The sequence below is a fragment of the Cebus imitator genome, unplaced genomic scaffold, assembly GCF_001604975.1.
Source record: "Cebus imitator isolate Cc_AM_T3 unplaced genomic scaffold, Cebus_imitator-1.0 Scaffold87, whole genome shotgun sequence".
Lineage (NCBI taxonomy): Eukaryota > Metazoa > Chordata > Mammalia > Primates > Cebidae > Cebus > Cebus imitator.
In genome coordinates, this window is record NW_016107402.1 from 6,792,656 (window position 1) to 6,809,606 (window position 16,951).

General features: G+C 39.1%; 1 protein-coding gene across 32 annotated transcripts in view; it reads left to right on the forward strand.

Annotated features, from left to right (window-relative positions):
* Positions 1–16,951, forward strand: part of EPB41 (erythrocyte membrane protein band 4.1) — a 220,493-nt gene that overhangs the window by 99,236 nt on the left and 104,306 nt on the right. For all 32 annotated transcript variants that reach the window (XM_017534791.2, XM_037740733.1, XM_017534786.2 and 29 more), the window contains exons 4-5: positions 846–950; positions 15,021–15,063. In XM_017534791.2, coding sequence (XP_017390280.1) covers positions 846–950; positions 15,021–15,063 — 148 coding nt within the window. The remainder of the gene's footprint in view (positions 1–845; positions 951–15,020; positions 15,064–16,951) is intronic.

Below are 16,951 nucleotides of genomic sequence, written 5' to 3' on the forward strand. Positions count from 1 at the left end.
GGTGGTTCACACCTATAATCCCAGCATGTTAGGAGGGTGAGGCGGGCATTCAAGACCAGCCTGGCCAACATGGTGAAACCCCGTCTCACTGAAGATACAAAAAATTAGCCAGGCATGGTGGCACACAGTTCTAATACCAGCTACTCTGGAGGCTGAGGCAGGAGAATTGCTTGAACCCGGAAGGTGGAGGTTGCACTGAGCCAAGATTGTGCCATTGCACTCCAGCCTGAGCAACTGGGCAAGACTCTATCTCAAAAACAAGAAGAAAAGAAGAAAACTTGTTTTCCTATATACTCATGACACTTCTGACAACAAATGTGTGGGGTTTTCCCTCACAGTAAGCAATTCTCCAGCTCTCTAGATCCTAGTCAGGTGTACTACAATTACGACAGTAACTACCCAGAATCAGCACAGACCACACAGATTAAGGGTTCATTCTCACAAGACTGTCCCAGTTCACAAGTCAGTCTCAAACTCGAAGTTGTGACTTGTACTTCGGACCAACTGGCTATAAATCAGGGGCTCCATGACTCCCTAATGGGGTTTGATAGCTTGCTAAATGGCTTGAGGAACTCAGAAAAGCACTTTATTTACAATTACTGGTTTATAATAAAGAATACAAATCAGAAACAGCAAAATGAAAGATAAGGATTGGGTCTGGGTGCGGTGGCTCACATTTGTAATCCCAGTACTTTGAGAAGCGGAGGTAGGTGGATTGCTTGAATCCAGAAAACTAGCCTGGGCAACAGAGTATAAGACTGTCTCAAAATTGGGAATTAAAAAAAAAAAAAAAAGAAAAGAAAAAGAAACCTCAACTCAACTGAGACACACATGTATCTTTGCAGAAACATGCTAAGGGACAAGATTTGCTTAAACGAGTATGTGAGCATCTCAATCTTTTGGAAGAAGACTATTTTGGTCTAGCCATTTGGGATAACACAACCTCTAAGGTGAGGAGACTGCTTGCAATTTAAGAAACTGACAAAAAATTTGTTTTAATTCTTGTTATTAAGAATGTATTTATACCTACTTCTCTAAGCCAGTGTTCTTAGAATTATTCCTGTCTATTCTTATTTCTTAGATTTTTCTGCTATTTTTCTTCTAGAATTAATTTTTCTGCTATTTTTCTTTTAAAGAAAAGACCACTGCTGTGTATTCTTTTATCACTGAAAGTATGTATTGTATGTTTTTAAAAGGCATGGAAAGTAAAGAGGTATGATGCACTGATTAGCAAGTACTGTGGATGTTAATAACTTCATATATTATGTAATTGATATTGTATCTAATGCATAGGAGGTTCATAACAAATACTTGTTGAATGGATGATCTGTTATTAATATTATAATGACCATATCATAATTAAACATAATTATGATATATAATTATAATTTGAAAGCAACATTATGGAACGGAATAAAATCCCAATATTATTGAAACAGCCTTAATGATGAATCTGAAATTTTTTCCAAAAGGAAACCAGTTGTTAACTTTTGAAGGAAGTGAAAGAATGGGTATGGACATGGAGGAGGGAAGAAAGGTTAAAAGTCAGGTATTTACCTCAGAACACTTGAATTATTTCCTAGCCAGTTAATTGAAAATTGCAAATATTTTACATGAATCTAATGATAAAAGCTTTAGTGCAGTTTAACAAGTATTTGCAGGTGCTATACTAGATGATATGGATGCAGCTATGAATAAGGTATACATGGTTCCTGCCCTCTGGAGCTTCCAGTGTATTATGAAGACAACATTAATTACTGGTTTGATGAGTGTTATACAAAAGGAAATACAGGTTGTCAGGGGAGAGTATGGCCTGGGAAGTCTCCTCTGGGGAGGTGATACCTAAGCTGAGGGAGACCTGAAGGATAAAATGGGCAAGTGAGAGAATGGCTTAGGTAAGTCCTGGAGTTGAGAGAGCAATATTTCAGGAACTGAAAGCCATCTGGCCTGGCTGAACATAGGGTATGAGGAATAGAGTAACAGGTGAATCTGGAGAGGTATACCTCCAGGTTGGGGGATGGGTATAAAGGGGGGGATCCTGGAGAGAGTCTTGTCAACACTGAATTTAAGCCATTTAAGTTCATCCTTTCTCCAAGATGATTTCAGTTTATTAAGAAAAGTTGAGGGGGCAGCAGCCTTTAATATCTGCAGACTTTGTAGGTTAGGTTATGCGAGTTAGATAATGAAAACTGGGAGATATGGAATTATCCTTTGTCTAAACAAAATGTATTTGTAGACTATACCTAGTAGTTTACAAAAATGTGTTCCTTCTATGAATGACTACTGACTCAAACAGAACTATGTTTGAGCACCATGTTAATATTATTCTTTAAGGACTTACCTTTTACTTTGTCTCCCTTAGGGCTCAAACCAACCTGTACTGGTAAACATAGCTAATATTTGACTACTGTACATTTCAATATCGTGAAGAGAGTAAATCTCAAATGTTTTCATCACATAAAAGGTCAAATATTTGTGGTAATGGATAGTTTGATTCATTTTATTTAATCATTTCACACTGTATTAAAAAAATCATATCACTTTCTGCCCCATAAATATACACAACTATAATTTTTCAGTGTATAATTTTGAAAAGTCTAGCCTGAATTGAAATCACTATTTCCCATTAGTAAGGGAGCATTGAAGTTAATTTAAAAACAAAACAGTTCTCTCAAAACTGCCTTGAAAAACTTTCTGCAACTGTGAGCTAGAAAATTCTCCCATGAATCAAGGGAAATACTCTGAAAAGTGTTTTATATAAGTTCATGAGATAATTTTGATTTCCAAAAATTAATAGTTACATCGTGGGGAAAAAAACAACCAAGATTGATTTGAGAATAATTAAAAATCCTTTAATTTGGCATGTAAAGTCACCGAGTACCTACATGTTTAATATGGCTGGAAATATTTTTTCTGTGATCCAAGCATACTTACATTTCTAGAAGCTGGCTCATCTAAAGCCATTTAGCAGAGGAAATCATTTCCATTTACAGTTGAGCTTCTAGGGCCCATGTTGGGACAAAAATTTTTAGTTACACTGAAAACTTTTCATCATTGTTGGTGTGATTTATATTCTGTCCTGTCACCAAGTTTATTTTCTTTATAGTGGTTTTCACTTTCTTTCTTTTTTTTTTTTTCTTCTTTGAGACAGGGTCTCACTCTGTTGCCTATGCTGGAGTGCAGTGGCGCAATCTTGGCTCGTTGCAGTCTGTGCCTCCTGAGTTCGAGCGATCTTCCTACCTCAGCCTTCAAGTAGCTGGGACCACAGGCATCCACCACTAGGCTTAGCCAATTTTAAAATTTTTATATTTTGTAGAAATAGGATTTCACTATGTTGCCCAGGCTGGTCTTGAACTCCTGGGTTCAAACAATCCTGCCTCAGCCTCCCAAAGTGCTAAATTACAGATATAAGCCACTGTGCCTTGCCACTATTGTAATTAGTTTGTTTTTGCTTTTATTTTGAGATGGAGTTTCACTCTTATCACCAAGGCTAGAGTGCAATGGCGTCATCTCGGCTCACTGCAACCTCTACCTCCTGGGTTCAAACGATTCTCCTGCCTCAGCCTCCCAAGTAGCTGGGATTTCAGGCATGCACTACCACACCCAGCTAATTTTTTTTTGTTTTTAGTAGAGACAGGATTTTACCACGTTGTCCAGGCTGGTCTCGAACTCCTGACCTCAGACGATTCACCACCTTGGCCTCCCAAAGTGCTGGGATTACAGATGTGAGCTATCACACCTAACTGTAATTAGTTTTTAATGAGCAATTATTAAATTGCTTTATGTGTAAAGTGTTATTAAAAGTGCTTAATATATATTTATGTGTAAAGTGTTGTTAAAAGTGCTTAATATAAAAGCTTAATGACAAAGTACAAACCTGGCTGTGTAAGAAAAGGGCATTATTGTCCCCCGTAAGTATTTTTGGAAAAGAAAAGTTGATACCTCTGAATCATAATCTGGTCTCAACTTCCCTGATAGTTTGTAAGAGCTCCTACTGGGGACTCAGAGTGCAAGTGAATCCTGGGAAATGGGCCTTATCATAGTCAGGGCATCGGCAGGCCTGTATGGACCAGGTTCTTATAGGATATCCAGCGGGAACATCATCAAAGGGAATGGGCTACTCTATATTTTGTGCTTCTAAGTTAATCACGGTCAACCTCCAGCTCAGAAGTAGGTTAAAACAGAGTGGTTTTTTGGACTAAAATGAGAGTCTTTAGCTGATCTAAGAAGCAAAACATGGAAGGGAAAGTAGGACTTCATTAGCACATGGCCCTGGTAAATCTTGTACATAAATGAATCTGGGGAAGATTTACCTTAGGATTGTCAGATTAAAGGGTCAATACAGTAACAAAAGCACCTCAGTGATGGCAGGCCTTCCTTAATATGCTGTCACTTGGCTGGGTGCAGTGGCTCATGCCTATAATCCCAGCACTTTGAGAGGCTGAGCTAGATGGATCACCTGAGGTCGGAAGTTCATGACCAGCCTGGCCAACATGGTGAAACCTCATCTCTACTACAAACACAAAAAATTAGCCAGGCATGGTGGCACATGCGTGTAATCCTAGCTACTCGAGAGGCTAAGACACAAGAATCGCTTGAACCCAGGAGGCAGAGGTTGTAGTGAGCTGAGATCGCCCCATTGCACTCCAAAAAAAAAAAAAAAAAAAAAGGTGAGGTCTGGTGGCTCATGCCTGTAATCCAGCACTTTGGGAGGCTGAGGCGGGGAGGGGATCATGTGGTCAGGAACTGTTCAAGACCAGCCTGGTCAAGATGGTGAAACCCTGTCTCTACTAAAAGTACAAAAAATTAGCCAGGCATGGTGGTGGGTGTCTGTAATCCCAGCTACTTGGAAGGCTGAGGCAGAGAATTGCTTGAACCTGGGAGGCAGAGGTTGCAGTGAGCCAAGATCGTGCCATTGCATTCCAGCTTGGGTGACAGAGCGAGACTCTGTCTCAAAGAAAAAAAAAATTGTGTCTCTTAAGTCTAGTCTGGGTGGGTATCAAGCTCTATTTTGTACACAGCTGTTCCTGGTGTTTCCCATTACTATCATCCTGGGATGTGCTTTGCCTCTTTCCTGTGATGTTTCATTGTCTTCTAGCTTCCAGTGTTGCACTTGAAAAGGCCAGAGCCATTTTGATTTTTGATCCTTTGTATGACTTTTGTTCATCTCCTTCCTCCTGTATACAATCAGACAAGTATGATCTTTTCTTTTTTCTTGTCCTTATGAAGTTGAGAGTTCACAATTATATATCTTGGTGTGGGCTGATTTTCTTCTATTGTTCTGGGCCATGTCTATTTTTTATCCAGGCTGATTTCCTAAAGAATGTCATCTAGCATATTGCCTGGCCTGAAAGTGGTAGGCATTTAATAAATGTTTATTGAAAGAGTGAGACATATTGTTACACTTGAGAGAATAGCTTTGCTACATACTAGTTGCAAGTTAGATAAGTTACTTGTCCTTCTGCTTTTTCATTGGTAAAATAGGAATGATAATGAGATAATCTATATGAAAATATGTGGAATGATGCCTGACATGTCATAAGCATTCAATAAGAATTAGGTATTATCATTATTATTATGATAGGATTATTGGCTGGGCATGGTAGCTCATCCCTGTAATCCCAGCACTTTGGGATGTAGAGGCAGGTGGATCGCTTGAGCCCCGGAGTTTGAGACCAGCCTGTCTCTATCAAAAATTAAAAAATAGCCGGGCGCGGTGGCTCACGCCTGTAATCCCAGCACTTTGGGAGGCCGAGGCGGGTGGATCACGAGGTCAAGAGATCAAGACCATCCTGGTCAACATGGTGAAACCCCGTCTCTACTAAAAATACAAAAATTAGCTGGGCATGGTGGCGTGTGCCTGTAATCCCAGCTACTCAGGAGGCTGAGGCAGGAGAATTGCCTGAACCCAGGAGGCGGAGGTTGCGGTGAGCCGAGATCGCGCCATTGCACTCCAGCCTGGGCAACAAGAGCGAAACTCCGTCTCAAAAAAAAAAAAGATGGTATTATTATTTTAAAATGAAATTACCAATTAAGTCCTTGACTTTAAAATAAAAAATATGTGTATCGTATCTAAAGGTACATTCTGGAACATCCTTCAGGTTGAATATTCTACTTGTTCATTTCTTAGGTAAGATGCACAAAAGAATGGTGTACCTTTTACTTAAAATTGATTGTATTTAGCCTGACTGTATGGCTTTATTTTAGCTATTGGAAAAAGATAAAAATCATGAGAAATTTAGTTAGAGATTGAATTGGCTTTTATTTGTGATTCACACATTTAGGCAGCCTCCATTCTACAAAACAGAATGAAAGTTCCCAATGAGTAGTGGCAGAACAGTGGGTTTTGTAAGGTAGGAATAAGGAAACCAAATAATAGGAAAAAAACTAATTAGTTAACATCAAGTTACTTTTTTTCTAAATGCTAAAGCAGAGAGGATTTCCTTGGTAAACTGACTCAGGTAGACTGGAATCTCCTGTTTTCAGGAAAAACTGGTCTGTTGAGGATCTACCCACTTCCTTTAGGCTTCAGTTTGATTATGTGGTGTTTAGTATGAGTGACTTCATTTTGGTTTGGCCTGATCTGCTGGAGCCAGTGAAGAAGCTTAGACCAAAACAATGGCCTACCATAATTTTTGTTTAACACTATCATTCCATATATATCTACCATCAATAAGCCAAATTTTGAGACAAGACCCTCTCTAGAAGTACATAGATATTTGTGACATGATTGAATCCATAGTCCTTAGTAAATCTTGGTCATCTCTCTAAGTTTTCTGACATTCTGAAATACAGAAGATAATAGAGCTGTATAGACTTTGGGGGCTCACCCCCCTCCTACATTTTACAGATGAGGAAACTGAAGCACAAAAAGGCAGAGTGATATCCTCTAGTTGCAGTCAGTTTACTCTTGTAGCTCCTTGCCTGCTGCCCCTTCCTAAGTTATTTTCTTCTTTAACTTTTTACTCCTGTCTTTGATTTTTACATTTCATCTTTATTTTTTGTTTTTGTTTCCTCTACAGAATCCGTTCATGTTGTAGAAAAAATGTGAGCCATAATACAATGAGATAACTGTTTTCTCTTCTTTCCATTCTCTGATGTCTTCTTTTTGTGTATGTAAAGGTTTCTCCTTTGTATATGTAACTTCTGTCATTAAGAGCTTTGTGCTTTGTTTGCAGACAATTGAGAACATTTAGCAGGGAGGAAAGTTTTCCCTCATATGGAGTGGCTTGCTTGTTCACTTTTCATACTGACTGCATGATAATGGGCCTGTTGCTGAGGTCTGGCATGAGAAGTGGAAAAGCAGTAAGAAGCAAACTTTTTTTCAGGCTGGAGTGCAGTGGTGCCATTTCAGCTCACTGCAACCTACGCCTCCCAGGTTCCAGCGATTCTCATGCCTCAGCCTCCTAGGTAGCTGGGATTACAGGTGCCCGCCATCACACCCAGCTACTTTTTGTATTTTTAGTAGAGACAGGGTTTTACCATGTTGGTCAGGCTGATCTTGAACTCCTGATCTCAGGTGAACCACCTGCCTCAGCCTCCCAAAGTGCTGGGATTACAGGCATGAGCCACCACACTCGGCCCAGAAGCAAACTTCTGTAGCTCTGTGGGAGATTTGTTGCCACTATCAATCAAAATTGTGAGTTAAATAGTTGCTTCCTATATTTTATTTCTGCTTAGATGTATTTATTAATGAATCAAGCATTTTTTTCCTTCGGAAAAAAGTCACTTACATTAATTCCCCCTCCCTTCAAATTTCATCTCTAAGCAGAAACCTTGAGCTCTTCTGGTAAATAATGAGAATCTTAAATTAGGACTACATTCAATTCAATAGTATATAGTCATCGTCTTTTTCCATTCATTTTCTGTGTGGATGAATTTTCTTACCTTTAGAATCAGATAATCAGCACTAAATAGATCATCAGTCAAATGAGAAGTCTTTTGCTCACCTTCACAGGCAAAGAGCAAACGCCAATGGAGTGACTATTAAGAGTATGAGTAATTTATTTTATAGTCACCTGAAAGGATTGATTGTTTATTATTGATTCATAACTGGCCTTGAAGGCAAGTGGCAGTCATGGTTTTATCTCTATTGTCTGGCAAGTTAGAAGAACAAAGGGGAGTTTTGTAAATATACTTGCTGAGTAGAGAAACTGCATTTGTGATCTTGTCTTGCTACAGAGATTTGAATCAACACTTCTAGTGAATTTAAATGTAGTTTTTTTGGGTTTTGTTTTTTTTAGCTTAGCATTTAAAGAATGACACCTAGAATTACATGTGCTCTAGAGTTTCTGTAACACAGCTTGGAGCAGCGATTTGAAGTCAACATCCTAACAGCAGCATAAATAATGGTTATTCCTTGAGTTAAGACAGATAGACTTCTGGAACTGTAGAAAAATCTGTTACTTCAAATGACAAGGATTTGCCTAAATCTCTTATGTGTATGCATGGGGGTTTTAGGACCTCCCTGTAAGGGTAGCTGATGACTACCCTCAACTCAGGGAATGGAGTTTTTTTTAAAAAACATTATGACCTAAGGTTATAAATGCAGCAAAAGATATGAAAATCTGTGTTAGTCCATGCTTGCACTGCTATAAAGAAATACTTCAGACTGGGTAATTTATAAAGAAAAGAGGTTTAATTGGCTCATAGTTCTGCAGGCTGTACAAGAAGCATGGTGGCATCAGCTTCTGGGAAGGCCTCAGGAAACTTAGAATCATGGCAGAAGATGAAAGAGAAGCTAGCACATCTCACATGGGCAGAGCAGGAGGAAGAAGGGGTGGGATGCTACATACTTTTAAACAACCAGATCTTGTGAGAACTCTTATCATGAGAATAGCACCAAAGGGGGAAATCTGCCCCCATGATCCAGTTACCTCCCACCAGGCCCACCTCCAATACTGAGGATTACAATTTGACATGAGATTTGGGTTGGGATACTCATCCAAACTATAGCTGCTCCTATTCATTTTACCTCTTAAATGCCATTTCTCTAGTTGAAACTTTATTAATCTATCCTGATTTACTTCAGTAGCATCATTCATTTATTCTTTGTTCACTCATTCATAAGCATTTGTTGTTCAGATAGTATCTGCCTTGTGCTGTGCAGAGCAATAAAAGATAGTCTCTTTCTTCATGGAGCTCCCAGGCTGACTAGGCGATAGCAGTAAGATGGACACCCATATAGATGGCAAGTCAGAAGGGGTTTTCTGGAAAAGGTAATAACAGATATGAATTATAAGAGATAGTCAGGAATTTTCCAGATGAAGAAGCAGGGACAGAGTATTCCAAGTAGAAGAAACAACTTGTGAGAAGGTGTTTTGAAAGAAGAACATATGGGAGACCAGTAATACTTCAGTTGAATGAATGAAGCTCTATATCAGGATGTTGCTGCTCTTCATCTCTACATTATTTGTATACTACCTTTTTTTTTTTTTTTTTTTTNTTTTTTAAGATGGGGTTTCACCATGATGGCCAGGCTGGTCTTGAACTCCTGACCTCAGGTGATCCAACCACCTTGGCCTCCAAAGTGCTAGGATTACAGGCGTGAGCCACCGTGCCTGGCCTTGTATACTACTTTTTTAAGCTGGAGAAGGAATGTGATTCTTTTTAATGCACAAGCTTAAATTCTGCTTAAAATGTTAATATATTTATTCTCAAGATATGATTGATAAAATGGACTCTTCAAAAAGAATCTCTACCACTGAAAATACTCAAATAGAACTAGATTATTCAGAATTGATATTTTAGGGAAAAAGACCCTGCTTTTTTCGTCTAGCTCTAACCCTTCCATGCTATAACCATACTCTTAGAGAAATTGGTTTGCCTATATTATCCTCTATTTCCTTACTACATATTAGTTAAATGTAACACAAGAAAGGTGTAAATCATACATATACATCCCAAAGAATTTTTAAAAAGTGAACACATCTGTAAAAATGAACATTAACAGAGCTCTAAAATCCCCCATTATTTCCCTTCCAGTCACTACCTTCAACTTATTATCAGTTGTTACTCCTCCCCACTCCCGTCAAAAGTAACTTCTTCCTCCAGCCTGGGTAACATAGTGAAATCCTGTCTCTACAAATACAGAAAAATTAGCCAGGTATGATGATGAGCTCCTGTAGTCCCAGCTACTCAGGAGGCAGAGGAGGGAAGAGGATTGCTTGAGCCAGAGAGGTGGACATTACAATGAGCCGAGCTTGTGCCACTGCCCTCCAGGCTGGGTGACAGAGTGAGACCCTAACACACACAAAAAAGTTACTTCATCCTAGGGTCTGTCCCCATCAATCAGTTTTGCCTGTTTTTAAACTTTACATAGGTAAAATCATTCAGTGTCTTCTCTTAGGTCAGGCTTCCTTTGTTTCATTCGTTATTATGTTTTTGAGATTCATTCATGCCATTTCGAATAGCAATAGTTCATTCTCATTAATGTGTGTGTGTGTGTCTATATATATAGACACACACACACATCTACATATACGTATACACACACACACACACACACACACACACACATATATATATATATATTTTTGAGACAGAATCTTGCTCTGTTGCCCAGGCTGGAGTGCAGTGGTACAATCTTGGCTCACTGCAACCTCCACCTCCCTGGCTCAAGCGATCCTCCTGCCTCAGGCTCCTGGCCTCATTACTGTATAATATAATATTTCATTGTTTGACTGCACCACACTTGATGTACTCTACTATTGAGACATTTGGCTTGTTTACAGTTTGGGACTTTTATGAATGCTTCTGCTAGGAACATTCTTGCAGATGCCTTTTGGTATACATCTTACCATAAAAGTTTCTGTTGGACATGTTTCTAGGAGTGACACTGACAGATTTTAGAGAATGTATATGTTCAGCTTTAGTAGATGCTATCAAACAGTTTTCTGAAGTTTTACCAGTTTACACTCTCACAAATAATGACTAAGAGTTTCAGCTGTGCCATGTCCTCATCTGCACTTGATATAACTCATTGCATTTTTATTTCTGCCCTTATTGCTCTGCTGAAACTGCTGTTACCAAAATAAATCTGACATTTTTTATCCTCATGTTACTTGTCCATTTTGCAGTATTGATGATCTTAATTGCTTCATCCTTGAAACTTCCTATTCCTTTAAATACTATGATACTGGCCTCACCTGTCTTTCTCCTACCACTGCAGTCTCTTCTCCTCAATTTACTTCTCAGCTCTTTGTTCTCTCTCCATCCCTTAAATGCAAGTGTTCCCCAAGTGTCCCCCTTTGTTTTCACTCTAATACTTACTCCTTGGGTGATTTTTAAATCTTTAATGGTTTCATCTACCACTTACATGAGGAAGGTGTCCAAATGTATATCTGGCTCAAATTTCTTTTCTGCGTGCCAGACTGCTTATACAGCTTTCTATTGAAATATTCCACTTGGATTTCCAAAGATACTTTAAACATATACCTATTTAAATATATTACAATTTATCATTCAACTGTTGATGTATATGTAGGTTGTTTCTTGTTTTTGCTATGTTTTTCTCCTTTTGTTCCTTTTCTTATATTTCCTGTTTTAGTAAATAGTGCCACATCTACCCAGTTGCCCAAGCCAGCAACTTGAGAATTATTCTTTACCACTATACCTTACCAACCCTTATCATGAGCCCACCCTTCTCCTACATCCCATTTACTTGGTCACAAATCCTAATAGTTTTAACTCCTAAACTTTTTTTCTCCTCTGTCCTATAGACTTTATCCAATCAGGCCCTTTTGATTATCAATATCAGTACAATTTATTCAATACTGGCTGTGTGCTTTTAATGTACATCAAATAATTTAACCCACAATAACTCTGTGAGGATGGTAATTTTATCCCAATTATACAGATGAAAAAACTGAGGCTCAGAAAGACTGTCTTAAGGTTACACAGCTGCTAAATGGTGCAGAGGGTGAGATAGGATTGGAATTCAAGACTGTCTGACTTCAAAGCCTGTGCCCTTAACCATGATACTCTGCTGGACTGCAGTTAACAGCAACTTTTTTGGACTCCCTGGCTACAGTCATGCTTTCTCTAATTGATGTCACTTCTTTATTTTAAATCCTTCAATGGCTCCTGCTTGCTAAGAACCCGATAAAGTCTAAGTTCTTAGCATGGGATACTCTCTATGTCTGGACCTTACTGTTCTTTTTAGCTTTACATCTCTCCTCTTTACCTCTGTTCTCCAGCTCTGCTGAACCACATGCAGCAACTAAGGTGTATTGCAGTCACTTTTATACTTTTGTGCCTTTCTAATTACTTCCTTTTCTTCTTTGCCTGGCTAACTCATTTGTCCTTCAAGACACCATTTAGATCCCCCAGACATTCTACTGAGAAACATTTCCTGACTTCTAAACCATTTTGGTGCATGTCCTCTATGCTCTCAGCATACCCGTGCTCTATCATAACACTAGCACGTGTTTCTATCATTGTAATTATCACACCTCAAACAAATGGATTGTTCTCTTTTTGCCTCCTTGTTAGAATGACAACACCCTGAGGACCCGTGCTATTTTAATCCTTTTTTTTTCTTTTGTAACCACAGTGCCTAGCATATGGAAGCATTCCACAAATATTTGTTGGCTAACTAATTTTAAATTGAACATAAAAGTACCTGTTCTTGTACACATTGATTTTTATCATCTCCAGAAGGTTTTGTTTTTGTTTTGGATTGGGAGGTGTAGATAACTGAAGCAATAACAACTTATTCTACATAGTAGCTTATACCTCGCAATCTTCATGTGATTGACACAAAACTGGGTTTGCCTTCCCTATGTCAAGGTTAGTAGAAATTCTAGCACAGATTCATAGACTGGCTTGTAGAATCCTTGGAAGGAACTTGGCAGCTTCAGCTTACCTAGGGACATTCTCTTAAAATAATGGAAAACTCAAGTTGAAAAAAACAACAAAGGGGGAAAAAAATAATGGAAAACATGGAGTCCTCTATGGTAAGATATATCTACTCCAAGTGGTAAAAAGTGGTAGTAGTTCTGGACTACGTGGTATAAACCAAGGTTCTCAGAGGTTTCATGAAACCCAGTTGGTGCTTTTAGAGTCTTCCTTTGCCTTTGAAACTACAGCAACTTTCTTTAGTCTAAATGAAAGACTAAGGAGAAAATACCCAGGTCACCCCTTTATGACGGCTTAAACAAGTATGTGCTTATTTTTATACCTTAGAACAATTTAATAATACGTGGCATTTATTTATATATTTAATTTTCTGTGTTAATTGTGGTGGAAGTGTAAAAAGTAGTCCTCACTCTTATGTTTATTGTCTGTTGTAATGACTATATAATAGTCAAAGTAGTATATAATCAATTTAAAAAATATAATGATCAAACCCATTCCTTCAATAGGGCAAATGGGATGGTCACCATGTGCTCTGCCCTTTTGGTAGAGGGTGAGGAGGGGATACTCTCCTCACCCTCCTTTTTCTAAATGCCACTGGCTCTGGGTGTGGTGGCTGATACTTACGATCTCAGCACTTTGGGAGACCAAGGTGGGCAGATCACTTGATGTCAGGAGTTTGAGACCAGCCTGGCCAATGTGATGAAACCCTATCTCTACTAAAAATACAAAAAAAATTAGTCAGGTGTGGTGGTGGGCGCCTGTACTCCCAGTTACTAGGGAGGCTGAGGCAGGAGAATCACTCTGCTGGGAGGCAGAAGTTGCAGTGGGCCAAGATAGTGTCACTGAACTCCAGCCTGGCCAACAGAGCCAGACCTTGTCTAAATAAATAAATGTAAATGCCACTAAAATTCAATTTTAAATCTTTTGGACAAAGGAAGGGGAGGGATTAGGAAGAGGCAAGAGAGGGGGCTCCTGAGGTACTAGGTAACGTTATAATTCTTATATGTTCATTTTGATATTTTATTGATCTTTATACTTATGTTTTATGTACTTTTCTATATGTACCTTATATTTCATTAAAATGTTTTAAACAATTCTAGAAATTTATAAATTTCTGTCTTTAAACATTTCTCAGAGGGACCTATGAAAGATGCTAATGGTGAGGTTCTTTTCCAGTGCCCTTATTTTGCATGGTCCACCATGGGTTGAGAAGCCCTAGCCTAGTGGTGTATACATTTTAAGTGGAGTGGGAAAACAGTGAAGGACAAGATTAGCATGGGCAAGAGTCTTTAGGGAAAACAAAATGTCTATTCATTCAGTAAACATTAATTGGGCACAAGCCATATATGGAATACTGTACTGATACAGAAAACTTTGGCCGGGCACGGTGGCTCAAGCCTATAATCCCAGCACTTTGGGAGGCCGAGGTGGACAGATCAGCTGAGGTCAGGAGTTGGAGACCAGCCTGGTCAAATGGTGAAACCCCATCTCTACTAAAAATACAAAAATTAGCCGGGCGTGGTGGTGAGCACCTGTAATCCCAGCTACTTGGAAGGCTAAGTCAGGAGAATTGCTTGAACCCGGGAGGCAGAGGTTACAGTGAGGTGAGATCATGCCAATGTACTCCAGCTGGGCAGCAGAGTGAGACTCCATCCCAAAAACAAACAAACAAGCAAAACACAAAAACCTGAAGGAGACCAAAGGTCAGAGTTGGAGGGGAAAAATAAAATGTGGATGCTGTCAATTAATTCTGATTGTAGCTATCTACTAGTCTTTATAGAATAATATAAATAAGCAGTGCTTATTTAGCATTTGCTGTGTACTAAGATATTTACATGTATTAACTCCTTTCATCAGCACAGTAACATTATGAAGTAGGTACTACTACCAGTATCTCATTTTATAGATGAGGAAACTGAGGTACAGAGATCCTAAAGTCACTCAGCCAGGAAGTAGTGGAGCTAATATTCAGGGCCAATTGTCAGAGTCCCTGTTTGTCTCCTCAAAATCACTATGCTTTGTGAAATTAATGCAAAGACTATCAAAGGAGATGTAGGTTGATCTGGAGGCACTATTTGAAGATAGTCAGTGATCCTGCTTCCAGTACTCTGTTGTTTATGTGTTTTGGAGCTCTGTGTGAATGTCTTTTCTTCTTTTTACAGACATGGCTGGATTCCGCCAAAGAAATAAAAAAGCAGGTTCGTGGTAAGTGGATATAGCTCTTTTTATAGTTTGTTCTTTTCTTTTAGTAGGTCAGAGGATTTCCAACCATTTCTGGCTGTGAGTCAGTCACTTTAGAATCCTGACTACTGCAGAGTGCTTTGAAATTGAGATAAAGCCTTCTCTTGGAAGGAGGAGATTCCATAATAGAAAAATATAGCAGAGGTGGATACTATTGAGATGTAGGTCAGATTTTGTTGATTTTTTTTTTTTTTTTTACAACTGGGCAAAGTTGGGGAAGATAGGAAGAGTTGGAAGTAACAGAAGGTGGAAAAGAACAAAGATGAGAAAAGAAAAAGGATATGGGAGTCAGCTCTCAAAATGGTAGTGACTGAAACTGCAGTTGCCTGCTGGGAGTTTGCAGCCGGATCCTATTCTTTTTAAATTGTTCTGAACTATTGCATTATAAATTTTATGTTTTCTTCCTATGGTTGTTTGCATCCCTTTTAACAGTCTTCTTCCAGACTGTAATATAAAGGACTGTGGAAGAAAAAAGAATGGAAGAACAAGAATTGCTTGCCACTGACCCTTCTGACATTGTGGCTTTGCTCCTAGCTCTAAGCCCTCTAATGTATAGTCCCACCTTATACCCTGATAAGACTGATGTCTTGGGATAAATATTTCTGGGTTGAAAAAAGTATAGATTCATATTTTGCAAGTCCAGACTCAGTGGCTAATTAAGACTACCTGTCCTTTTAGTTTAGTTTTGAAGAAACTTCCAGGAAATGCTATAGTTGTTATTTATCATGATTAGTAAGTTTTTCTTTCACCTGAAAACAAACTTTGCTTTTCATTTGTTTCTTAGAAGAAAACACTTTTGTTACGGTGAAATGTTTTCCTTTAGACCCTGTTTGTAATTGCTTTAGTTTTCTTAAGTAAAGAAACAAAATATTCTTGGACTGATAACTTTTTGCATTTGCTTTCTACCTATAAAAGCTTGTTTTAAAATGCAAGTCACAGCAAAAAATATTAATAATATTTGAAACACCACAAGAAAAGTATAACTCCTTGCTCCTTTCAATGAAAATACTTTTAATATGAAATATTACTAAGGAGCATATGATTATATCAGAAGATTCTTTAGGAGGAAAAATTAACAGAGTTTTTGATGAGTAAAAAAGAATATCTAGTGGATCGTCTTCCTGGATATTAAAAAAAATCTTGCTAAGAAAAGGAACCTAAATATTTTTCAGTTAAAAAAATTACAGAATAGGCTCTCTGCGCCTCCTGTTCGCCGGAAAGCTGCATCTAGTCTCCCATCGCCAGCCACATCCCTGAGACACCATGGGGAAGGTGAAGGTCGGAGTTAACGGATTTGGTCGTATTGGGCGCCTGGTCACCAGGGCTGCTTTTAACTCTGGTAAAGTGGATATTGTCGCCATCAATGATCCCTTCATTGACCTCAACTACATGGTCTACATGTTCCAGTATGATTCCACCCACGGCAAATTCCATGGCACTGTCAAAGCTGAGAACGGGAAGCTTGTTATCAATGGCAATCCCATCACCATCTTCCAGGAGCGAGATCCCTCCAAAATCAAGTGGGGCGATGCTGGTGCTGAGTACGTGGTGGAGTCCACTGGCGTCTTCACCACCATGGAGAAGGCTGGGGCTCACTTGCAGGGGGGAGCCAAAAGGGTCATCATATCTGCCCCTTCTGCTGATGCCCCCATGTTCGTGATGGGCGTGAACCATGAGAAGTATGACAACAGCCTCAAGATCGTCAGCAATGCCTCCTGCACCACCAACTGCTTAGCGCCCCTGGCCAAGGTCATCCATGACAACTTTGGTATTGTGGAAGGACTCATGACCACTGTCCACGCCATCACTGCCACCCAGAAGACCGTGGATGGACCCTCCGGGAAACTGTGGC